The sequence below is a fragment of the Pteropus vampyrus genome, unplaced genomic scaffold (genome assembly GCF_000151845.1).
Source record: "Pteropus vampyrus isolate Shadow unplaced genomic scaffold, Pvam_2.0 Scaffold62, whole genome shotgun sequence".
NCBI lineage: Eukaryota > Metazoa > Chordata > Mammalia > Chiroptera > Pteropodidae > Pteropus > Pteropus vampyrus.
In genome coordinates this window covers 825,530-851,358 of record NW_011888843.1, presented here as the reverse complement: position 1 = coordinate 851,358, position 25,829 = coordinate 825,530, and the positions used below count along the sequence as shown (strand labels likewise).

Here is a 25,829-nt window from a genome sequence, read left to right as displayed (position 1 = left end):
GTACAAACAAGTTTTTGTGTGGACATATGTTTTCATTTCACTTGGGTATATACCTAGGAGTAGAATTGCTGCATCTTGTGAACGGAAAAACGGGTTCCATGGCAAGTAACCTCATAGGGTGATCTGCTCATAAATTCCTAACTGGGCAGGTCATGGTGGGAAGTCACGCCCCCTGCCTGTAACTTGTTTAGTAAAAGGCTTATCTTTGCCTTAGGCAAGCCCTGTCTATTGTTTCTGTACATCTAGGTTAACACACCTGTGAAATGCGTCTTTTCAGATCCTTCCTTCTAAAATGTTACCACCCGGAAAGAGAGCAGAGTCTTAACTGTCCTGAAATCTGATGCCTACCTTGCTTTCTACCATCTACTTATCTTCTGTACTTCCCTCTTTAATTCCAAGTGCATCAAAGAAGCTGCAAACTGTCATTTCTTGGAAGCACTCATCTCAATGTATTGAGATCTTGCTTCCAGGCATATCCTCTGTTTGGCTCAAATAAGTCTTTATAAAAATTGTCTACAGATTTGGACAAATTGTTTTTACGTAGACAATTTTATGGTAACTCTGTTTGACGAGAATGGCCAGACTGTTTTCCAAAGCAGCTGCACCATTTTACATTCCCGCCAACAATGTATGATGATGGTTCCGATATCTCTACATCCTCATCAACTCTTATCTTCTTTATTAATTATAGCCTTCCTCGTTGGTGGGAAGTGACATTTCACTGGGATTTTCACTTGCGAAAGGCACATATTTTTTGTTTGCTTGCACTGTTTTTCTTCTTTATTAAGTTATTGCCCAGACTTAGCCAAATTGCAAGGTTTGAGGGTGCAGTCTCCAAGACTTCTAACACCAATTGCAAGTTGGGGGATTCCCAAACCACCTTCAGTTTTGATAATTCTCTAGAAAGACTCACATAACTCATGTTTGTACTCATGGTTATGGTTTCTGAAGAAGTCAGCTAAGGGAAGAAATGCATGGGGCAAAGCCTGGAGGGCTCCAATGCAAAGCTTCTGTTGTCATCTCCCATGCAGTCAGGGTGGTGACACTTCTGGCAGTGGCGTGACAGTATGCATGAAGTAATGCCAGCCAGGGAAGCTCATCTGGTATCCAGAGTTTTTACTGGGGCTTCATTACGTAGACGTGATTGACTGATTGCCCTTGTGGCTGAACTCAGTCTCCGGGCCAACTGATAATGCGTGATACAAAGTTTCCACCTAAATCACATGGTTGTCTTTCTGCCATGGCCAGCCCCCACCTTAAAATCTAGTTTGGACAGTCCTCATCTAAACAAAGACATTCCTATCATATGTGACATAGATTACCTCCCAAGAGCCAAAGACAAAGGTTAGACCTTCTCTTTGGGTAAGGCCAAAATCATCATGACACAGGCCACCACCTGGCCTCCGTCCAAAGCTCTCCTACAGCAAAACAGATGTCTAACATTTGGAGGAGGCAGTGTGGAGCAGGAGGCTCTTAACTCAGTTTCTTCATAGATTTGACCTTGCAATAAATTGGGACATTGGCATCGCAATCTCCCTGACAAAACGATGCCAGTGTTAAACTGCATCACTCTATCAGGTAGAAAAACAGAAAGCTGAGGTGATTTGGAAAAAAAAAAAAGAAAGAAAGAAAAAAGAGAGAAAAATATGGTCACAGCACCATCTTCCCCTGTGAGAAGAGCTAGACAGTCACACCAGCATCCTCCCCCGACCCCGTCTCCAGATCTTAACAAAAGCTGGAAGACTCTGTCTGGTGGGGACTTTTCCTTGGTCCCCCTCATGCTGAGTGTGAGTGCACACTTGCTGAGGCATATACGGCAGCCTTTTGTGCCTTTATCTTCCCCTGCCCTGTTCCCACTGCCTGTTTCAATTCTCTATGTGACCTTTACTATGAGGATGATACGCAACGTGCTATAGTCCATTTGATGTGACATCTCTTTGCTCATTGTTGGACCTACGGGCTGTAAAATGTGCTTCTTGGTCTGAAGAAACATAACTCGGAGGTCAAAACTGGTGAGATATCTTCTGGTTCAGTCCTTTATAGTATTTTGAGCATTACATCTATCTCTGGGCCTGCAAAGTCGAGTCCAGACCATGTCTGTTCCTGTCAAGACCCATTGGTAGGATACTGGGGCTGGCAGCATCAGTCTATTGCCAGCTCTGTGTCAGCCCTTCCCTCTGGGGAGTCTGCCCCATAGCTATCTACAGCCTCTTCATTCATCCTGGCTGACAGAAAAGTTCTTATTGACATTTCACGCCCAGAGGAACAAGAGGACTGTGTCTAGATTTGTTCCATCTCTGCATTGCCGCAACCCCAGTAACCACTCATTTTATGGATCCAGGTGGCCACTTCAAGTGAGCACACCAGGCTATCCAGCTGTTGGTTCCAATCACCTTCCAGTCCTGGAAGGAGGTTCTGACAACGAGAGACGTGCCCTACTTTAATGCACCCTTGAATTTCTGTAGTGGTTTCCGAACAGCCGTGCCCCCTACAGGTATTTCTTTAATGGCTGCCCTAACTGACTAAGACATCGTGCCATTGAATAATTTCAAATTTAATTCATAAATGTTATGGAATCTGTAAATTTTATTACTTTACTAAGCCTATTTTTCATAGCAAGAAGGAAGCAATGCATTGATTTACATCCCGGCACAAGCTCCTTATCAAAGTAACTACTCCAAAATGTCCAGACATGAGAGCTGCTCTGAGAATGAGTTCCTGCATAAAGCTTAAACAACACGCCACGTATGTTGTCAAAGGAATCCTTCCTAGTTTTATAAAGCTCACAGTTGCTTGTGTTTGTCAGCAATGAAACTAGAAATAAAGAATTTTCTTTCATATCATGTTAAAATTGCATACATACTAAAAGAATTGCCCATTACCAATATCTGTGCATTCGCCAAGTTGCAATAAAAGGAATTAGCTAGCTTTACTTGTTCTGTGAATTGGTATTCAGTTCCTGAGTGTTAAGTTTGTTGGAAAATGGTCCTTTAGCTACTTCTTTAATGCGGAGTCACATAACATCTCCACCTGACATCTGACACAGTCTTTTGCTGATGTCTTGGCAAATGCATATGGGTTTCTAGCCTTAGCCAAAAAGAGTTCTACTTTATTTAAAAATCTGCAAAGCCCTAATGTTCACATGTGCTTCTGTTGGGTTTATAATTTAATCTTCCTTCAGATTAGAACCGCGTTCAAGTTCTTTTGGTTTTGAACTTATTTCTTGATAGTTCAATATAAATTCCACTTGTTTTGAGGCTTTCATTGTTTCATTAGACAGTACATCTCCTTAACGATGACACTATGGGTTTAGCACTTCACTATCAATTATGACTACAAACCAAAACATATTTCAAATAAAATGAATGCAAATATTTTGGTGTTTATTTCTTCATAATCACTCCGCCGTCATTCTTGGTATTATTCGTGTCATTCAGAAATCATCGGTTTGTGTGTGTTTTGTTTTACCAAAAAAAGTCTAATTAAATTCCTGTTACTTCACAAATTAGGATTTAAAATAATAATACAGATTTTACTTCCATAGCTTATAATGAAAAACTCTTAAGCTAAATAAAAGGAAACAGGCTTGAAACTGAGGAAGAAAGGTTAACTTTTACTTACAGAAGAATTGCAATTAATAAACGTAACAGGAATGAGAGAATTTGAAAATCACCATTAGAACACCAAGTAATAATTGCTGCTGTAGGCAAGATTGACAATGAGTGGGTAAAAATTTAAGGCGAAATAAGATAAAGCATCGCCTCAGTGGATCTTCCCCCAAATATTTATCAAATACGGTGTGACTTTAACATATACCCACAAATTCTTTGATTCGCTCCTTCCTGGTGTAGCTTAATTTCCTTTTCCTGTCCCCTAAGGCTGGACATGATAAGTAGGTTCTAACGAACAGAAAGTGGAAAGAAAAAATAGTAACTTCACAGTGGAAAAGTCTACCAGACATCCTTTTAATCAGATGAGCAAGTTAATTAGCATCGCTGAGAGTAAGACACGTTGATGTCATGTCTCCTGATTTGGGAAGTAGGGTTCATCGCCTAGGCGGTATTCTTCCTCCAAATCCATAACCTTAGTCTAATTAAGAGGAGACATCAGACAAACCTAAATCGAGGGACATTCTGCAAAACATCCGGCCAAAGCTCTTCAAAAACAGTGTCAAGTTCATGAACAACAAGGAAAGACTAGGGGAACACAATAGATTAAAGGAGACGAGGAGATATGATGACTAAATGCAATGTGGGATCCTGGATTGGATCCTGGAACAGAAAAAGGACATTAGTGGAAAAATTGGTGAACTCAAAATAAAGTGGTAGTGGGTTAATGGTATCATTGCCGATGTTAATTTCTTAGTTTGACAATTGTACCAGGGTTATTTATATGAGATGCCGGCCTTGGGGGAAGTCTACGACGACTACACAGGAACTCTCTCTGTTAATTTTAACTTTCTCTTTGCCCAGTTCTGCTTCCTCCGCCTTCTGCTCACAGGTGTTGATATGTAACAGCCATCTTGGCCCCCAAACTCCACCTCTTGGTGACTTCTGGAGAATGCAACTTGTAACGACATAGAACCCAACCCTCACTCCAGCTTCCCTTCTTAGGTATTAGGAAACGCAGATGTAATGTGTACTCTCCTCGAATTCTTTGCGTTTGAATTATACAGAAGGCAAAATAAACCTGGTTAGATTTTAGACCTAACTAAAAAATAAGCTTACTTTTGGCATAAATCAAGAATCGTTCAGGAGATCCAAAATGATGACTTCGTTGCTACTTGTAGCCCTAATTGGCCCTGTTAGAGAGAGCCAGCTCTTTTCTAAAAATCTGTAGTGTAAAATATGTGTGGCTATTAATTTGCTAGATTTAGCAAAGAACCCTAGTTAAGTAAATTTGACTTTACTTCTTGTAACCCCAACTGTCCTTCCTGTCTATAAACACTGCAGGACAAGGTGAGGTTGAAGTGACCAAGGCACTTGACTCAGGCACAAAGTTTAAGGAGAGGCCAAAAAAATCAGTAATTAAGGTAAATAATATTTTCAGACAATATTTTTTAATAAAAATGCAAAAAAATCCATGACGAAAATGTCAAAATTGTTAGAGGCTGTCTTAGCATGACTGAGTGAGTGAATAGCAGAGGTTTGTAATGGGGTCACACCCCTACCACCGTCACCCTAAGGCAGGCTACCACCTCATTCTTGACCTACATAAGTCGTGATCACATTTTTTCCTATGTTAAAAAATGGCAAATATAAGTCATGTCCATTAGGATGGCTTTTATAAAAAACAAAGAAACAAAGGAAAAATGGGCAATAACAAGTGTTGGCGAGGATGTGGATAAACTGGAACTCTCGTGCTTTGCTGGTAGAAATGTAACAAGGTGCCGTCACCGTGGAAAGCAATTTAGTGGTTCTCCAGAGTGAAACAAAGAATGACCATATGATCCAGCAGTTCTAGTCCTAAGAATATACCCCCAAAGAATTGAAAGCAGAGACATAAACAGATCCTTGTACACTGATGTTCATAGCAGCATTACTCACAGCAGCCACAAGGCAAAAGCAATGCAAGTGTTCATTAGCAGACAAAATGTGGTATTACATAAATGAAATATTTAGCTTGCCATTAGTGAGTGCCCATAATTTCGACACCCCCGAAAGTCACAGAAAAATTGTCAAAGGGCTTTGTTTACTTTGTTGTCAAACCCGTAGCAGAAGGAATCTATGAGAACTAATGTTCTGTCTCTGAGAAGCGAGGTGTGTGTGTGTACTTGTATTAAGCTTCTAGACACATCACCTTGGAGATAGATTAACAGCTGTTGACAGCAGACAGCCATTCTGATTGGCTGGTGCTGTGCCCATGCCATACCATTTGGCCTAAGACATCATACACTGTAATACCAAAAGGCTTTTGCGTTAATTGCAATGTATAGTGTCTTAAGCTTAAGTAATTTCTTCAAGAATCCACTGAAAACTTTATATAAATCTTTCAGAAAACAGGATGAAAGTCTTAAGAGTTCTGGCAACTCTCCAAGTTATGAACACCATTCTGGCTGTAATGGCAAGGCATCTGAATGTGGGTATTCCTAGACATGGGAATGGTGTTCATAACTTTGTAAATAACAGGACAGTTCTGTGACCTTTTTCTTACATTATCTCTGGGTCTGCGTTAAGCGCTTGGGAAAGAAAAATCAAGATCACAGTCATGGATTCCACCACGAAGTGTTTTTAAAAATGGCTCTAAGTTACATCTTCGACAGAAATGACCCTGAATCCTTCAGTCTAATTTACTTAGTCGCATTGCATTTGCTTTCTGCGGGGGTATGTTTGTATGATTTCTAAGTTGTGGACATCATGGGACTTCCATCTCTCATCCTTGTGTGTGCTTACTTCAGGATGCATGATCTAAAAATAAGGGCACAATTCATAGTAATAAAACCTCAATGCCATTATCACACTCAAAAGATATCAATTCAATATTATCTGGTATCTACTTCATATGCGTATTTCTTTAATTATCTCCAAATTGTTTTTTACAGCTATTTTTTTCTCAAACTAGGATCCAATTAAGATTCACATATTGTACCTAGGTACCGTGTCTTCGATTTCTTTTAATCTAGAAGAGTCTCCGCCTTTGTATCTATTTTTGTTTAATGGCATTGACTTTTTGGAGAGACCGAGCTGGTTGTCTAGTAGATGCTCTATATTCTCTTTTGACTGATTGGTTCCTCGTGTTATTGATTTCTCTCTCCCTTGAATTTTCTGTAACCCATCAGGTCTATGGCTTGATTCAGATTACAAATTTTTGGTAGGAACACTTCATAAGCGTATTTTGTACTGTGTCCCATCAAGTGGTGGATGTCAGGTTGCCCACGATTAAGTGATGCTCAATTTGATTACTTGGGTAAGGTGATGGCAACCGACTCTCTCCTTTGTAAAGATCATGTTCCCCTCTGTGATAAGTAATCTGGGAGTGACACTTTAAAGTGTTGGTAGATTGTCACCAGCAACTCCTCCCATTCCTGTTTGTATATGCTGCTCCTCCCAAGGTAGAATCTATGTTCATCCCTTAAATCTGGACTGGCCTTCTAACTTGGTTAGACCAATATAATGTAGTAGAAGTGGGATTTCCTTAAGAGGCCTTCGTTTCTCTTTTCACCAAGTACAGAAACTCAGGCCAGAATACTGAGCGAAGAGATGAAGGGACCAGCCAGCCCAGCTGGAGGCTCCAGACATGTGAGTGAAGCCACTTTTGGGATCTTTAGCTCTGGTCAACCTGCCATAACCAACACCAAATGGAGCAAGCCCTCTCCACAGAGCGCTGTCTAAACTGTAGTCATGAAACAATGGTGTTTTAAGCTGCTATGATTGAGTGGTTTGTTATACAGGAAATGATCTCATGTAAATATTCTGTGTGGTGTTGGTGAGGGCTGGCTGGGAAACATTTCATACTTTTCTATGCGGTCTCACACAACTTTTTAAGATTTATTTTGAGGTACTTGATGCTTTCTGATGCTACTGTAATTGGGACTGCTTTTGTAATTTCAATTTCTAATTGTTGCTAGAAAACAGAATTTTTATTAACCTTGTGTCCTGTAGCCTTGTTAAATTCAGATTCTAAGTTTATATTAATTTTGATTTTCTACATATATAATCATGTCATCTGAGAATGATAATTTTATTTCTTCCCTTTTTATTTTTCTTGCACTGGCTAGAATCTCCTGTATAAAGCTGAAAAGGAGTGGTGATAGTAGGTATCTTCTGATCTCTGGGAAAGAAAGTTTTCAATAATTCACAATTAAGGATGGTTTTTGCTATAGTTTTTTATTTATTTATTTATTTTGGTGATGCTCTTAAATTAAGATGCTCCCTTCTATTCCTAACTTGTAAAGTTTTTAAAAAATTTATAAATGGGTGCTGAATTTTATCAAATGTTTTGCATGATTCTTTAAAGCTAACATAACTTTTTTCCTTTACTTCTGTCAACATGGTAAATATTAACTTTCCAATTTCAAACTACAGATAGGCCTTGCTTTCGCACGACCCCATGTCAACTGAAACACGCCAACTTCCATGGTGTAAACGTTCCCACTGTGGTAGATTCCAAGCTGCCCACGTGAGGCCACTGAACTCAGGTGGGAAGAGACGTGCACGGCTGGTTCCTGAGTACCAGGATGAGCTGCTCTGGCACACCTGATTTTGGTTCCCAATAACCAAGGCTGAAATTTACCACAACTTCATCAGACCGGGAAGAACAAAGCCACTGCAAACGATCTATTCTATAAAGTCTCACGGACAATCCAGGAAGTAGATAAAAATAAGATTATAACTCCCTTACTCTTTCAAGCCTTTATTAAGCACCTAATAAATATTGTCTAGTATTATGCTAATTCCAAGGGAAAATGTAACTGTTTGAAGAGCTTACAATCTAAATGATCTAAACAAGATTAATAGAATGTTTTTGAAATTTGGCGAAAAATCTTAAGATAGTAGTAGCAACTTAGTGCTAAAGAAATACAAAGGTAAGATGGACACAGTTTAGGAGTTCTTCCTGGAAGAGATTATATGGGTTATGAGCTAAATCTCAATGGAAATACTGGGATTTGGAGCAGCGGAGAAAAGACATTGATAAGAGTAACAGAATAACATAAATGAAAGTATGAACGTGGGAAAGCACACGGCATCTCTGAGAGCCCATAAGCTGAGGTGATACTGGTCCATACGGGCACTCCATGTTGCTTCATTTGTAAGTGTCAAGCAACACGTATGGCAACAGTGTTAGAGGGGTATGCCTCAATTTCTCAACTACGCAGTGGCAAGTGGCTAAATAGTACTTCACATTAATCATCAAATATACTCTTTGTTTTTCTGCCTGTAGAAGATAGTGAACTCAAAAGTCAATTTTCTAGTGAAATACTTTGTAATTAAGGTCTCTATTTTTCAGGCGGAGGCAAAAAATGTTCTTACACGTCCAGGGTATAACTCATAAAGATGCTTAGGTAGGTTTTACTTGTTGGCTCAGAAAACATCTCTCCAAAATTTCGTAATGGTCAAAGTCAAGACAGAGCCTGAACATTTTAGTTTCTTCTGTTTATCCATCTACACAGAACACATGGAAATGGCCTATGTTCTATCACTCTAGAACAAGTCTAAAATGATTAGATTTCATTAATAGTTTTGAACCAGAAATGCAGAAAATGGAGCTATGGCTAGAAGTGATACGGATACTGAGACACAGTTCTCAAAGCACATGTAAGAACTAAGTGTGATGAAGTATCTACTTACCAACACTATAATTACATGTGATTTGGTTATATATTTGATCAATTTAAATAAAACGCTTCCTCAAATCAAATTCTGGACTCACAAAACCTTCTGGATTTCAATTATTATGTAAATATAATAAAATATAAATATGTTGATTCTCCTGGTATAACAGCAATACTATATAATTCTGGGGCTGATAAGGTATATAAACGATCATGTAAGACATCCGCAAACAATTCAGTATTGATATACCAAGTTAATTCCAGCGTTCACATTAAAATTGTTGAAAAACAGGATTTTCATACATATATATATTCTTTTTTCTTTTTCTTTTTTTTTTTTTTACACCTGCAGCACCTGGTCTTCCTAGGTGGTCTCCCATTCAAGTACTAACTAGGCCCGGCCCTGCTTAGCTTCCGAGATCAGACGGGATCAGGCATATTCAGGGTAGCATGGCCGTAGACTCATGTATATATTCTTAATAATTTTTAATTTTTGTATCTCATCAATGTAGATATTTTCTCCTCTACAGAAGATCCCAAAATAAAGAAGCATACACAGAATATAGCCAATAGTAGGTTATATCAATTTAATTCACATAAGAACAGCATTTTTCAGGTCTAGGATTTCCATTTAATATCAACAAAATCTGTACAGAAAACCCAAAGGCAACCATGTAGCATAATATGTAAATGTGCAAATATACTTTAAAATGCAATTCATTCTACAGTATCTGCAAAAAACTTTATAGTAATGAAGAAATCTACCTCATCTAGCTAATTGAATAACTCTTTGCATGTATAGCCAATGCAAATGTACAAGGCACAACTTAGTGTTGATGCTTAAGTGTGTAACATATCCTCAGATTTTTTATTTGAAGGTATTAAAATAACATGATGTTTGTAATTTATTACTTAATGAGACAACAGCTCATTTCTAAAGCTCATGAAGCATTACACCAGTAACACATGTGTCGTCAGGACAAATTGTTCCCTGAACTTAAAAGGTAAAAGACAAGATATCTTGCTATCCTACATTTTAAAAAAAAAGTATATATATATATGTATATATATATGTACAGACACACACCCATATCACACACAAGAAACTTCCTATAATCTAAAGGAAGGTCATTCCTTTTAGCAAAAGTTCCCATTACAGTATTCCTGGAGAGTTATTTAAAAAGGACATATTTATTGACTACTAGTTTTGGTCAATGTTACTACAAAAAGACAACGAAATTGACAATTTTCTCCTGCAAGATAAAGACGTCTAATTTAGAAATTCTTTCTCTTGAGATTGCACAGTGAAAGGTATTATTTAGTTAAATATAAAAGCTTGCTGACTTTTAAAGAAATTATTTAAATCTACAAAAAGAAAATGTTAACTTATCAAAAATCAATAAAGAGCCTTGGTTAAAACACAATTCAAAATCTTTTAAGTCCAATCACAGTAATCTTTGCTGTTCTATTACCCATCCCTGAGAGTTAAGATTTTATCATTTTTTATTTTTAATAAAGTAAATAAATTTACATTGATAAGAATGATGCTTAAGAAATTTTTCAAAATATGAAATAAGCCCTATTTCATTTAGTAAAAGAAAAAAGATAAATGCTCTTTACGAAGACCACTCACGATTCATAACAATTTTAAATGTTTGTATCTCAATCAATTTTAATCCTCTGCTTACTGGATAATTTCTATTTTTTTGCCATTCACGTATCATGTATCCTCAATTCGCTGTTTTATAATTTTTGTTAATAGGAGCATTTAATTGGTAATGGAGCAAAAATACATATAAAACTTAAAGGAATGCTGATTCCCTGTGGTAAAAGAGTTTTACTGGAAATAATCTGAGTGCCATCCAAGAAAGGCAAAAATACCTATGAAAGACCATACGTGGTAAACATCTTCCTCGTCGTCTTTGGTTTAGCCTTCTTGGCCAAAATCTTCTGTAAACTTCTTTAATTTCAACAAGTCGTGTTCATTGACGGTGGGTTTTGTGCTAGATAGTGACCGTAACATGTCCGACTGCCAAGGAAAAGAGGGAGGGGGGCCGCGTTAGCAACAGATCTCAACATCGCGTGGTCAGCATCGTTACTTTCACTCAGGTTAAATCTGAGAATCTGCTGCAGTCTGCCGCAAGCTACTGACGATAAACTCTCTCATTCTTCTCAAGGACCTATTTCATTTAGTGAAAGAAAAAGCTCTGGCCATGCTATTCCTTCACATACAAACTTTTGGTTGCTCACCCTTTGGTTGCTCACAGCCTTCAATAGCTGCTCTTTACCCGTCAGTCCTCTTAGCCTGAGGATCAAGACCCTCCAAAACATGCCCCTGATCTCTTTTCTGGCCTTATCTGTTTTTGTCTTAAACAAGAGAGCAGTTTTCCAAGTGCAATTCACAAGGAATATAGTCATTCACTTATACTTCTGTGAAACAGAATACGACTTAATCAAAATCAACTTAATAGAATTTTTAACTATTCATTAAAATTTAGATCAAAATTATATTAAAACTTTGTAAAAGAACCCAAAATTGTAAAAGAACCCAAACTTTAAAAAAAAAAATCAAAAATTAAAACAAAAAAGGGTTTCTAAATAATTTCTCAGATAAACAGTATGGTTAATTAACACATAAATACATCTATATATGTGTGTGAATGTGTGCACACATTCACATGCATAAATATACATATATAAATAGCTATGTCTACGAACAAACATGTAAGAGTTTCTCTTCTAGAAGTTACTGTATACTGACAATAAAGCTCTTTGAAAATCTATAACTGAAGCAGAAAAAAATTTTTAAACTGTTTGTAAGAAAACACAAATGTAATAAATGTACCTCTTCAATCACATAAGTTCTTTAAAAAATAATATGCCTTACAAGGTAATAAAGTCTTATAAAGCATTTTAATTCCTTCAATATAAACTATTGAAATGTAATTTTTATGATAAAAATTGTTTCAGAATATTTTAAAGCTTTAAACTTTCTATGTAGCCTTGAGAAATAAAACAGAAATATACCATTACGAATACTATGATGCATGCATGCATTGGGGTTTCTGTATATTTTACAATATAAGATTCAGAAAAAAATCTTTTCACCACTCCTACTTTTTAGTTAAGTCTGGGAAATAATTTATGCAATATATCTGAGAATTTTGGTAATAATATCCTAGCAATAAGACCTATAAAGTCAGAAACCTATATTTTTGAAAAATAGCATATTCATTTAAAATTAAATTTTCCTCAAGGCCTAAGAAAACATTTTAATCTGTACAACATTATAAGTGAGCAGTATTAAATAAACATGCTAACATTTTCTTGCTAATCTTACATAACTGAAAATTTTATCTTCGACAAATTACAATGTTTAGAAATCTTTCTTAAAATCGAACAAAATGTCAAACCATGCAAACAACTGGCTCCAAAAGTTTATCTCCAGGGACATCCATCCATGTCATTTCAATGGCACCGGGGTCGCCAGGAGAACAGGGCGTTAGTAGATCATCCACTAAGTTGTTAGGATCAGCTCGTGAAGGTCCTTGAACCTGGAATAAATAGTAACCTAGAATATTTATTTGAACAAATTAAATAAATATTAAGATTTAGGCCATTATCAGGAAATTTGAAAATGCACTATTATTTCATGTTTCATTAAAATGTTTACTTTTGAAAAGAAATAGAATATACAACAAAAAGTGGTTATCTTGGAGTGAAGGAATCGATTTCACTTGATTTTAATTTTTTCTTGATTTTTAAAATATTTTAATATTCCTACAATGAATTACTTATATAATCACAAGAAAATGAGTTAAGATTAAAAAAAAAAAAAAGAAACAGTTACCTGTGGCTAAGATTTTTTTCTATAATGCTTATTAAGTGGTAATAATCCTAGAGATCAAAAATAGACCTACTCAAAAATTCTCTGAAGTTTCTCCATTTTCTATAGCTGAGAAACTTTCGTGGGATTTGGAAGGTTTATTACTGTGAAATTACTGAATGTTTCTGTTCCTCATAACGAAAACTCCTCCTTCAAATATAAGTACAAAATTAAATGCTAATTCATAACTGATATTGCATTGTGTGTTCACCATCCATAGTTAGATTTCTGTCACCACATATTTAACCCCTTTTACCCACCTCTGGTAACCTTAGTCTAATGTCCATGCCCATGAGTCTCTGTTTGTCCTGTCTGCTGGTTGCTCTTCGAGTTATATCCTACATGTAAATGGCACTGTGTGGTTTTCAGCTCTGTCTGGAGTATAGCTCCTTACCTTCTTAAAATGAGTGGCTGATTGCACTTTCCTAACGGGTTGCATGAGTGCATCGCGCACAATGATGCTTATGTCTGCCCCCGAGTAGCCGTCGGTTTTCTTCCCCAGCTCCCGGAAGTCCGTTTCCGTCAGGCTGTTCTGAGTGGCCCCCAAGTGCAGTTTGAACATTGCGGCTCGGGCATGGGCCTCAGGCAAAGGAATATAAATTCGTTTCTCAAATCTTAAAATGGAAAAAAAAAATATATCAAGAATGTTACTATGTGTATTTCATTTCAATTGAACATTAGGATATTTTCAAGAAGAAACAAGATATTTAAATATTCCCTTTTCTACTAAGTTAAGCTGAATAAGTTAAATGGGTCCATATGTGTCAGAGTTAAACATACATTTAGGTTAAATAAAGGGAAAACATCCAGAACACGTTACCAAACACATAAAACCAAAATAGCCAGGGAACCAGTTAGGAGTGGTTTGGTCCTTTTCACACAATTTGGGGTGACTCTGGCTACAGTGTTTGTGTATGGGATCCATGACACGGCGCGTCCCACAGGGTCAGTTTCCCACAGAACTATGCCCTGAACCCCTGATCAAGGGAACAATATGATTATGATTAACAGTATGACACAGGAGATGACAAAATAATTCTCTGAATTCAAAATAGTAAAATGACTCAAATCTTATAGAATAAACATATACTTACTATATAAAATGTGTACTTTATTATAATGGGTATAACAAGTACTCAGAACAAATAATTCCATTATCATCACAAATAAACACCATGTTTTATTAACAATAATACTGCTTGCCTTCTTAGAATGTCAGTATTTGGTCATAGGGAGGAAGCGATGAGGGACAATCTAAGCGGTCTGCAAAGATGTCTTTTCCTCCAGGTGTCTCTCTGAGACAATGAGAAGAATCTAAAAAGTTTTCATGATCTCCAGAGTGGTTCAGAAATAGGCCATTTTTCAAAAATAACCAGCACATTTCCTTCCTTGGTACCGAATGGTAATCTAGCAGCCTGGCAGACCATCAGTAGATGGGACAAAAGTGGCAAAAACTGTAGTGTTTTTACCATGAAAAATTGAAGGAATGGAATAGGGAATTGTGAAGCAGTAAAAAACAGTGAGAGTGGATACATTTCCTGTAGCTCAAGTTTCATATTTAATTTAAAAATCACAGACATACGTTTTTTAACTGAACATGCATCTCGGTTATTATCTTTTAACTTGTGTAATTGTCATTTTGCTAAAGTTTTATATGAAAAATTTTCATTGAAATGTCAAACTATTATTTGTAAATTTCTGAAGCATCAGTGCTTACTACGCTTAATCAGAGCTAAAGTTAAGCATTAGTTGTATTTTCCAACGTGAAAGATTCCAGCGTGTGGAAATCTCATACCTTCGATATAGCAGGCAAACAAAGAGATGCCCACCTCTCTTTCCCTGAGGCACAGGGGCAGTAGGGTTAGGGCACATTAAAAAAATTCTGAAAACTTATCAGCACGTCTCCTCACTAGACAGGACGGGAATTAAAATTCACTTGTTACATCTGTAGTTAGGAATAAGGTATTTACTGCGGCATCTTACCTTCGCCTAATGGCAGAATCCAGAACCCAGGGTATATTTGTAGCTCCCAGAACCAAAATTCCATCATTGTCCACACCAACTCCTGCATCAAAATAGGTAATATTTTAAATATTTTATCATTTTAGTGTTCTTCAAAACTTGTCTATATATTCTGTTAAGAATGTGATGCTTTAACATTTAACTCTCGAGAGTCTGTGAAAAAAAACTGTATTTAATCAAATATCAAATTACTAAAATATGATGCAAATATTCCCAAGAATCAAGTCTCCTAGACGGACAAATACTATTAATATTCTTTTCAAAACACTTCTTGACAGATTTCATTTGAAGTCTACACATTCCTCTTGCTGATATCGTTCCTGGTACAAGCAACATATGCATGTCTTTACTATTTATACCGGCAAGTCCTACAAGATGATTACATTTGGGTAAAAATTATGTATGTATGTGAAAGACACTCAGAATGAAACATGCCATAGATGAAACACGTAGTCTGTTAGAATGGACAAATTATGCTTGGATTTTTTCATTACTGTTACCATAACGGTTATACAGCAAATACAGACTGTTTTGACAATCGGTGGCACGACCTTGCATTTGAACCAGGAACTCCGTCTTGATTCTTCGTGCAGCTTCACTCTCATTTTCACTTCTTGAGCCACACAGAGAATCAATTTCGTCAATGAAGATAATGGAAGGCTTATTCTCTCTGGCAAGTTGGAATAAGTTCTTAACTAGCCTAAAAGTAAATGAAAGCGTTCAGTTTTTAAAAAATAGTAAATGACACGAGACTTGATGAAAAGATGAAAACAAAACAATCTGCACTATTACAGGAACTCGACTGATTCGACAGAGAAATGAATACCTGTATTATGTCACTTCTCTGAATGTCTATTATTGATGTAAGAAAACTAATACTTTATAGACTGAAATAGTGACTACCAGGCAAAGAAAAACTAAACAACCAATTTATTACTTACTTTTCGCTTTCGCCTAGCCACTTAGAAACAAGGTCGGAGGAAGATATTGAAAAAAATGTTGAGTTGTTTGCTTCTGTTGCTACAGCTTTGGCTAAATAGGACTTTCCTGTTCCAGGTGGCCCAAATAATAGAATTCCTCTCCAAGGTGTTCTCTTGCCTAAAATTTGCATCAGAAAAAACAACATGAGAATTTCAAAACTGTTAATTTCAATTACCAGAGACATCATCCACACTGAAGAATATCTTGAAGAGGTTTTCACTCTAAAGCTAGCAGAATGAACAAAAATATTTTAAACACATCAATCTAAGGTAAGTCTCAAATGGATTTTATTTGCTCTCTTTAGAGACCACTTTGTCAAAAGTATGTGTACATGGATATAATTCTTCTAATACGAAGTTCACTTGCTTGCTCACTCATTCATTCACCACTGTGTACAGAAGCCACCACACCCAGAAAGAGAACTGTGAACACAAAAGGCTCTCTGGTCATGCCACCCTGAACAAGCCCAATCCCATCTGATCTTGGAAGCTAAGCAGGGTCGGGCCTCGTTAGTACTTGGATGGGACCACCTAGAAAGACCAGGTGCTGTAGGCGTAAAAAATTAAAAAAAAAAAAAGGATTGTAAGCTGACAAGGTCCTTGCAATCTGTGAGGTCAACCAAGGGTTGCCTTGCCTAAAAAAATAAATAAACAAAAGGCTCTTGGCCCTCTGTGCGGGCTCAGCTCTGGGAAGGGGCAACTGCTCAGCCCAGAGGCACCTCTGCCACCTCCTGTGCGTGCTGCCTGATGCCAGAATATTGTTGGAGAAACTAACTGCATCCACGGGGGAGGGGCAGCTGGAAGTGTTTTCTTGTAAACATTTACGACCTTTAGAGGAATGAAACTATCACAGTTTGGGTGACCCCTTGTGAAGTTTGGTTCAGTTCCTGATCCACAGGGAAGCACGGATTATTACAGGTAGCATACGCACTCAAACAGCTGTATGATGAGAAGGGGACTCTACCTTAAGTACCAAAAATAGAACAAGTGAACAAATCAACTCCTTGTATCTCAATTTTGCTAACGAGAAATTATAATGCTAACTAAAATAAATAAGGCCTAGGTCACGCCTGCCAATAAAATAGCAAATATATATTTAAAAACCTGCTAAGTGTCAACTGTGGGTAGGTATAGTGTCTGCAAAAGAATGATATGCAGATGACTAATACCAAAACTAAATATTGTTATACTGATTGTTTCTACAGCCTCGACTTTTGCTTGAATTGTTTTCGTTTTTTAATGTTTGCAATTATGTCAGTGTTTCCTGAGTGGGGTACGTATACCATTGGTAAAATATGAAGTGCTTTTAGGTGGTTGACAAATATTTTTTGTTTAAAGAATTACCTTTTGTATTAGAAAAGCATTGATTTTTCCATTTACAATAGATACGAAGCAGTCTTTTAAAATAAAGTTACTAAGATAAAATAAGTGATTTAAAAGTTCAAATACGGGCAAAATATTTTGGGGGCAAAATATGATTCTTGACAGATTATCTCTGGGGCGGGGGGGAGAGGAACAGAGGAACTTCTGGGTCACTCGTGCTTTGTGATCTGGCCGATGCTCACGCAGACGTACTCACTTTGAGATAATTTTGAAACTGAACACTTAGGGTTCCTGCCTGTCTCTGTACATTTATGCTGCACTTCAATAAAAAGTTTGCTCTAAACGTGAGTGATTTAAAGGAAAATATTTTTAAAATAATGATATATGTATATGAAAAAATTCATGAAGATGGCACATAAATGACTCACGTTCAAGAAACACTAGTATAAATAATTCAACGTAAAACGAGTTCGACTGCATTCGACTGCATCATAATCCTGTAAAGGATTTGATGTCCACTTTCACACTGTTAGTGTCACATTCTTGAAGTCGGTCTGTAAGTGGTGCCTTGAAGCTAGGTGGCCAACGGCTGGTTTGCTCTTCATCCCTGCTCTATGCGACTTCACTGTCTAGACCCGTTCACTGTCTAGACCCATTCAGTATGAGCCAACATTAGATTTGCTCTCTACATAAACCAGCCTGTTTCTAAAAGGAAAAACCTCTGTTTCTCTGTTAGACTGTGGGTACAGTCAAAGCACAAACAGGCTGTCAGTCACAAAAGGACAATGCGAAGGAAAATCACCCACTGGAGCTGTCACTTGAACTACACCCAGATGGCAGGTCAGCTGTGCCCCCCAGTGCCACGCGCTGTCCGTGTGCTACCAGCGGACACTCACTTTATCCAAGAGCGTTAAGTACTCCTTACTCCTCTTTATAAGACGTGGACATACTCCTATAAAACTAGTACATGTCCATTACAAAAAATTCAGATGAAATTCAAAAGAAAAAGTAAAAACCAACCACCTTATCTTCTGAGCACACATTAGCATATTTGTCGATCCAACTACACTTACTTCTCAGCACACACATTTATTTATCAAATGTGGAATCACACATATATGTGTTATAACTTGCTTTTTGATCTGTATAATACACGTGGATGTTCTCCCATGTCAAAATTTCTCGATGTAGCTGTACACTGTATTTTAGTCAGTGCACAGTACACCACTGCATGTTGATGATTTACCTGGCTGACACTGAGGATGTTTTGCAGTATGTATATTAAAAATATGTATATGTAATAAATATCTTTGTGTAAAGGTTTCTCGCTGCCTTAAAATTTAAGGTAATAACTCATGATATGGTGAAAAGAATTCACGATGCTTTACCTCAGTCATTAACATGGTTTCAGAAAATCATCAAAATCATCCAAAAAAATTATTTAAAAGTTGTCTCACCTGTAAAAAGATGAGGGAATTTAATAGGCAATATCACGGCCTCTTTAAGTGCTTCTTTGGCTCCTTCAAGACCAGCCACATCACTCCATTTCACGTTTGGTCTCTCTATGACAATGGCACCTACAAAAAATTATGTCATCTTTAAGGACTAATCCATTAAATGTAGAAGATAACATGAAATAACGCGTTAAAGAAATACATGATAAAACTGTCTTGAAAAGTTTTACGTACTGAAACCCTTTCTGAAACAGTGTGATGCGGAAGCAGCTCTAGGGAGTAGTGGGTGGGAGCCGGGAACCTGGGGTGGGCGGCTCGAAAAGCTGGGCTAAGTCACTTTCCTATGACGGCTTCCTCACTGCGAGATGAAAATCATATCTCCCCAAACTACTCAGACAGGTTAGTGTGAGGGTCAAGTGACCTTATGTTAGGTAAGGTGGTTATAATGTTTCGATGCATTAATTCTGGAGTATTGGAAGTACTTGTTCAATGGGGCTGATCTATTTCTCCTTCTAACTAAAACAAAAGCAAACAAAAAACCCAACCACCACCACTACCACCACCACCACTATCAAAGAAATGGTGATCTAATATTTTCCTTTAACCACAGAAAGAAAATATACTTAACTATGAGACAGACATAAAGAAACTGAAAGATGAACAGGTAGAAAGGAGAAGGGAAGGGAGGGGAAGGAAGGGAATGATGGAGGAGAGAGAAAATGTACCCTTATAGATCTGTAATACTTTCACGAGATTCGCCAAATTTTCTGTTTGGCTTCTAAACAGACCTATTTACAAGTTTTGTACATTAACGAAGTTATTTAAATAATTTAGTTTTTGAATGTAATATATTCAAAAGCCACAGCAATTGCTGCAATAAGAGTCCACAAAAGATTTCTTTTACTATTGCTTATTGGCAAAACTTTCTAGTTTATCTTTCATCAAACGTTCTTTCAATTTTCCAGTATGTAGAAACTGCTCAACCACAAACTACTGAGCAGCCTGTTCAAAGGTGACGTGTATTTGTTTTAAGTATAACAAAACATCACCACTTACACAATCTACTGATTACCTATGAAATTAGTTTTATGGATATTTCTTCTTGTTAGCAAACATCTATTATTCTAAGAGTAGTTATACTCTGCAACTTCCCTAATTATGAAAATCTTTAGCTAGATTAAAATTAAATAAAACTATCAGCACTTTTTGCATTCTAGATTTTCTAAGTGTGAATTAAGAAAGTCAATTCACTTTTTATTTTCTATGTTCCATTCAGATTAGTAACTTTACATGAGAAAAAATTTACATCATCAGAGAGGATTTGTGTTAGTTAAACAAAAGTAAATTTACTTTATATATAAGCATCATGTGGTCAACTAAAGTTTTTTGCTATGGATTTTCTAAATATGCTATAATTTATCTTCACATTTAACTAATACTTTTTTCCTTAAGTTTTAGATGACTTCGGAATGTTTAGTGATAAAAGATTATTAAGATAAAAGTATTATTAGTTACTGGACATTACTTAATGGTTTGTAAAATTTAAAAGAGGGGAGGGATTATTGGAAAATAAAAGCCAAATAAGTCGATTGTTTCCAATTATATAAATTTATCCAGTTTTTGATTATACTACTTATTACACTAATATATTGTTTAATTTCAAAAGTCAATGAATATCAAATTTAGCTAACAAAAAATCATAAACTCTTAATTTTAACAATCGAATATTGCACTTAATGTCATAACCTAAAACAAAAGTAAAAGGTTTAAAATACTGTTTCAGAAAAAAAGAGGAAAAAGTAAACTATATTATACAATGAAGTAGATCAGCAAACTATTAAATTAAAAGCTGCAAAAAAAAAAAAAAAAAATGATTCTCAGACAGAAAAGGCTGGGGCTCCTTTCATACTCCACACTTCATCCTGACAGTCCAAATAAATTTCCTCATTTAAATGTTTTATGCATGTCTATTTTTATATTTCTCTGGTCCTTATCATTACTGATTTTTAAAGAGAAATTTCCTATTAAAAACTGGGTTGTATTGTTTTCAAAATCAGAGATGCAATCCAATTTTTACTGGGGTTAGGCAGAGCTAGAGAGAAGGGGAACAAACCGAAACCGAGAGGACAGAAAAAAGCTTTTTGCCTTACAACTGAAATAAGGCCACTTGGCACGGACCACTGGGTTGGCCAACAAAACTCACCCAGTACAAAGTACGTGACCCCACTGCTCTCGGTGGTGGTGGTGTGGTAGTGGAAACACAGGTCTGCCCTCGGACTACCTCCACCACTGAAGTTCTTGGCATATAAATACATCCTCACTAACTGTAGTGTTTTCAAGACACTTACAGTATTCTGTACATCCCAGTGGGGTTGGTGAGACAGAAATGACGTTACAGAAATGACGTCACCGAAACAAAGAGCCCAGAAGAGCGAGGTTAAAGGTCTGGCCCAGCTAGGTACAATCACCACTCACTAACAAAAGCTGAGCCTATACAATGGAAATCCACCCCTGTTTTGTATTCTATTTGGCAAGATTCGAATTAACAAAATACATAAAATTCAACTTGAAAAATCAAAGAACAATCTAATCTCAGTAATAAAGAAGCCAGCAATTAAATAGATGACTTTTTAGATACACGAAGCTATGATTTATTGAGTTTCTATAATTTCTCTGATATAATGTTAAGCAGTTTTTACACTGTCAGTAATCTTTAACAGCCCTGAGAAAATATTATTAATTTTTATTATGGACCTGGGGTCTCAGACTCTGAGATGTTAGGGAACTTGCCCAAAATTTAACTAGTTGACCTGGAGTGGAATCCAGATCTGAATGGAACCAAAATCGACCCCTCCACATCATACCACGAGCCTACTGAAGAGAACGACAGGGCTTTTACAGATGTGGAAAGTAAAAACAGAAAGTGAAAAGAGATAAACGTAAATGGCAGCGCTGCAACAGGATTAAAAAGTAGACAGGAAGAGCAGGCAGGAAAGATGAAATCAACCATAAATGCATAAGCTACAGCAATGAAAGCCAGTGTAAGTCTTAATTCATTCTGCTCCTCTGACAGGAAATTTTAGTACCATCAGCTATGATAGCGTGCTAATGGTATAAATGCTACCTTCCCTAAAAGGGGGTAAATAAGATAAAATAAAAGAGAGGAAGTTGACTGACAGGCTCGTTAAGGTGGATATAAAACCAAACAACATATTTACTGCATAGAAAGAAACCAACTCCATAGAGACCCCATAGAGTAAATCCTATGAAAATGACCACAAAGCCAGCATGTGACCACTGGGAACTAAAGCCAATCCTTGAACCTCATCTAAATATAGGGAGGAAAGAAAGCAATTCAAACAGACAATTCATTATGAGACTTGTTTTTAAATAAGACAGTAAATTTAAAAATGAAATCTAAGCAACCTTGAAGTTGATTCTGCAGTTTCTTTTTTTCAGGATCATCAGATTCTCCTTCCCCATCACTGTCATTCCTAATAAAAAGAATTTAATATATTCAAATGATCATTGTTCTCAAAATAAGGCAAAAATGAAGAAAGGTTAACTTGAAATATCTGTAATATAAGTGGCAAAATAAGATATTCACACTAAAGTTATGCTTATTTTACTACTAAGAATATATTAACTATTAGGTATATTACTTATCAATATGAAATCGTAAACAGGAAAGGGGCAAAAAGACCAGAATGAAGTCAGGAACTAACTTCAAATTCCCACGACATACCCATGTATGTGTTCATTCGTAAGTGCGCACTCCACGACTCATTCCACAAAAAGATTTAAGATGAATTACAGGAGTTGTAAACGACAATAAAACGCCAGGACCAGGCAGACTACAGAGCAGAACAAGAAGCTATAACTAGGAAGGTAATACCCAACATTAGGGTACGGAGGTCTATAACCCTTACTTAGTTCGGAGGTTCCAAAGGATGGAGGAAGCTTCAGACAAAAATGAACCAAAACCCAGGAATAAGTTGATCAATCCAGACATTTCACACCTAGGAGTTTATTGAGGAAATAATTTAAAATGAGTTCAAAGATTGGCTCCATGGAGAATCAGGCCCACTATTCGAAACAGGAAAACAGAAGAATGTGTGTTCAGTCACAGGGACTAGCATAGGGTAGAATAAATCGTAATCTTAATAAAAAAGATGTTGCAGAAATAGTGTATTGGAAAGATGTTCAGGATGCAATGTTGAGTAAAAACTGATGGAGCAAAAAAATGTGGCATTACATCATTTTTGTTTGTTAACCCTTTAATGAAAGTCATGCTCTTACAGAAGTACATGTGGGCTTAGGTGAGTATCATTTTTTAAATAGAAGATATACGAAGGTGGATAAAAAGCCTGACAGGTTTCATTCCCAAATGGGACAGCCTTGGCTGTAGGGTGGTGGGGTTACGGGCAGTGCAGAGCCTGCAAACTGACCCGCCAAACCTCCCTCCGAACCCCTCTCAGCACAGAGCCGGGCACGCACACACCGAACAACAAACTGCGTCTGTCAGTGGCATAGTCCCTGCTCAGGAAGACATTCCAAAACTGGGTTTCGATGCTTCTAAATTATGTTGTGTTAATGTCTTTACAATGACAAAATAAAAGCAAATCTAAAGCGAATCCACCTCAAAAACTTTACAGAAGATATTCAAAAACTTAATCACATTATTGAAGTTATTTTTTATTTTGTCCACATGGTCAGTACTAAGAGTCAATAATGCTAGTCACAGATTTAATTCGCAGATCCCTCCTATAATTTTAAATTTCAATATTACAGAATGGCCAGAGAGTGAAGAATTGAGTACCATTCCTACAAATGTTTCATCCTGCTACTACCAAGTGCTCACGGAGGGTCATCTGAGGTATGTCGTACTCTAAACTAGGTAAACCAGGGGTCAGCAAACTTCTCTGTAAAGGACCAGACAGTCAATATTTTAGGTTTCGTGGAACATACAGTCTCTGTTGCCACCACTCAACTCTCCTGGTACAGCACAAAGGCAGCCACAGGCCGCAGCTAAACAAGCAGGTGAGGCTCTGCTCCAATCGAACTTTATTTACAAAAACAGGCGGCAGGTCCGATTGGGCCCACGAGCAATGGCTTGCCAACACTTAGTTTAAACAAAAGAAATTCATTTCACAAACACAATTTAATTTTGTCTTTAATCAGATGTAATAAAATCTAACACTCTAAAATGCATACCCCTTCTCATCAGCTGGACTCGGCTGTCCCTCCTTCACTGGCTTCTGCGGCCTCTTCTCTTTCTTTTTCAGGTACTCCTTCAGCTTTTCTGCGCGATCAAGATACTCCGTACACTTCACCCTTATACTCTGCTTGGCCTTATCCCCCTGGGCTTCATCTGTTGAAGGGAAATGAGAGAGGTTTCTCTATCAGTATCCTACGCAGGCAGGCTTCAGCTATTAGATACACCTTTAAACGAGGGAAAGCTATTTGAGGGGAGGAAGATCACCTCCAGCTCATCGCAACCAAGGATTATCAACTCTTTCTACTCCTTCCTCCAGCAGGGCTGGAGGCCACCAGTGGGTGTGAGTCACAGAGAGATCTGAGCAAGACGCTACCATATTTTAATGTTACCATACCATACCATATTTTAATGTGACCCTACCATACCAATGTTAATAAGAAGAAATTACTTAATTTTCTATGGGTTTCATACTCTTCCTTACATTTTGTATAGGTAGTTGAAAACTCCTTGTCTCATACAAAACCAACTATAAGACAAATAGAAATAAAGCAATATTAACCATTTCCATTAATGTCTACATTAGCTTTATTTCAGAGTATAAAAAGTGACAGAAATGCCATCTATTTTGTGTACCACTGATACAGTAATTTTACTACCTAGAAGCTTCTGTGAGGGCTGTGTGAAGTCTTTGGGCAATACGTGCAGTGCCTGGGATTAGCTCCACGTGCCTTATGTCTTCTGATTCGTTCTCAGTTTCACTTAATTTGACAGGAAAAACCTCAAAATTAAATGTAGAAGCCCAAAAGAAAATAAATGATCCAACTGCTAAAATTTTCATTTAAAAACAACTTTAAGTTTACCGGGAAGATGTCCTTTTAAATATCTCATTTCGCTACGTTCAGCACTGGGCTTCAGATAACCATTTCTCCCGCACTGCTGTACCCCAGTGCCTGACGTGTGGTAAACATGCAACGTTTGGAAAATACATGAAAGAACTGTTTTCCAACCCATTTTAAAAAGAGTATTTTCAAACAGGTGCTTAGAAAATGAGGAGGTTCAGATTATTTAACCTGGGTATATTACCAATAAAATAAAAACTCATTTCCTTTGATATATGACATTTTAATGTGTTTAGGTACGCAAAGTAGTAGTACCTATGATAGCCATGCACGCTTGTTAGCCAAGTACCTAAAAACTGTCTGGATGAGGACTAAGAAAGCCAGTGGGATTTTGCAAATTGATGGTTTAGAATTTTCTGGTATTATATTTCAATTTTTATAAATGAACTAGAATAATTTTCTCTTTTTGTGTTTTTAAATGAAAAACAAACTGTGGCCTTACATTTAACGACGTGGAGAAAATACTGCACAGCATGCTGGTAGAGCTGAAGGGCTTCCTCATAGTTCCCGGCCTTGTCTTCCTGGGCTGCTTTGCTAGCAAGATCTATCGCTTTCTGTTCAAAGACAGGCAAAATCATACCGTCAAAATCAAAGGATAAGTGTAAGTTTGAAGTACATAATCATATGAAAAGTTGTTTTTTTTAAAAAATAAAATCAACCTTAAAACAAATCCATCTTTTTTCCTAAGTCACAATAGCATTTTATTATAAATTATAACTATAAAATGCAAATTAAATGTGTTACATGGGTAAATGCTATCTGAATACGACTTTACT

General features: G+C 36.9%; 1 protein-coding gene and 2 pseudogenes across 2 annotated transcripts in view; 1 reads left to right on the top strand and 2 right to left on the bottom strand.

The window, feature by feature from the left end:
* Window positions 1-9,614: 9,614 nt before the first annotated feature.
* Window positions 9,615-9,733, bottom strand: LOC111740358 (annotated as a pseudogene).
* Window positions 9,734-9,834: 101 nt separating this feature from the next.
* The window catches only part of VPS4B (vacuolar protein sorting 4 homolog B), a 24,897-nt gene continuing 8,902 nt past the window's right edge, over window positions 9,835-25,829 (bottom strand). The window contains exons 3-12 of one of the 2 annotated variants that reach the window (XM_011361059.2): window positions 24,151-24,307; window positions 22,866-22,955; window positions 22,363-22,430; window positions 18,940-19,059; window positions 16,121-16,277; window positions 15,731-15,879; window positions 15,141-15,222; window positions 13,552-13,771; window positions 12,685-12,825; window positions 9,835-11,300 (exon numbers count right to left, since the gene is read on the bottom strand). In XM_011361059.2, coding sequence (XP_011359361.1) covers window positions 11,199-11,300; window positions 12,685-12,825; window positions 13,552-13,771; window positions 15,141-15,222; window positions 15,731-15,879; window positions 16,121-16,277; window positions 18,940-19,059; window positions 22,363-22,430; window positions 22,866-22,955; window positions 24,151-24,307 — 1,286 coding nt within the window. In that variant the 3' untranslated portion in view covers window positions 9,835-11,198. The remainder of the gene's footprint in view (window positions 11,301-12,684; window positions 12,826-13,551; window positions 13,772-15,140; window positions 15,223-15,730; window positions 15,880-16,120; window positions 16,278-18,939; window positions 19,060-22,362; window positions 22,431-22,865; window positions 22,956-24,150; window positions 24,308-25,829) is intronic. The other variant, XM_011361060.2, reaches the window with a different exon arrangement.
* LOC111740393 lies at window positions 16,599-16,715 on the top strand (annotated as a pseudogene).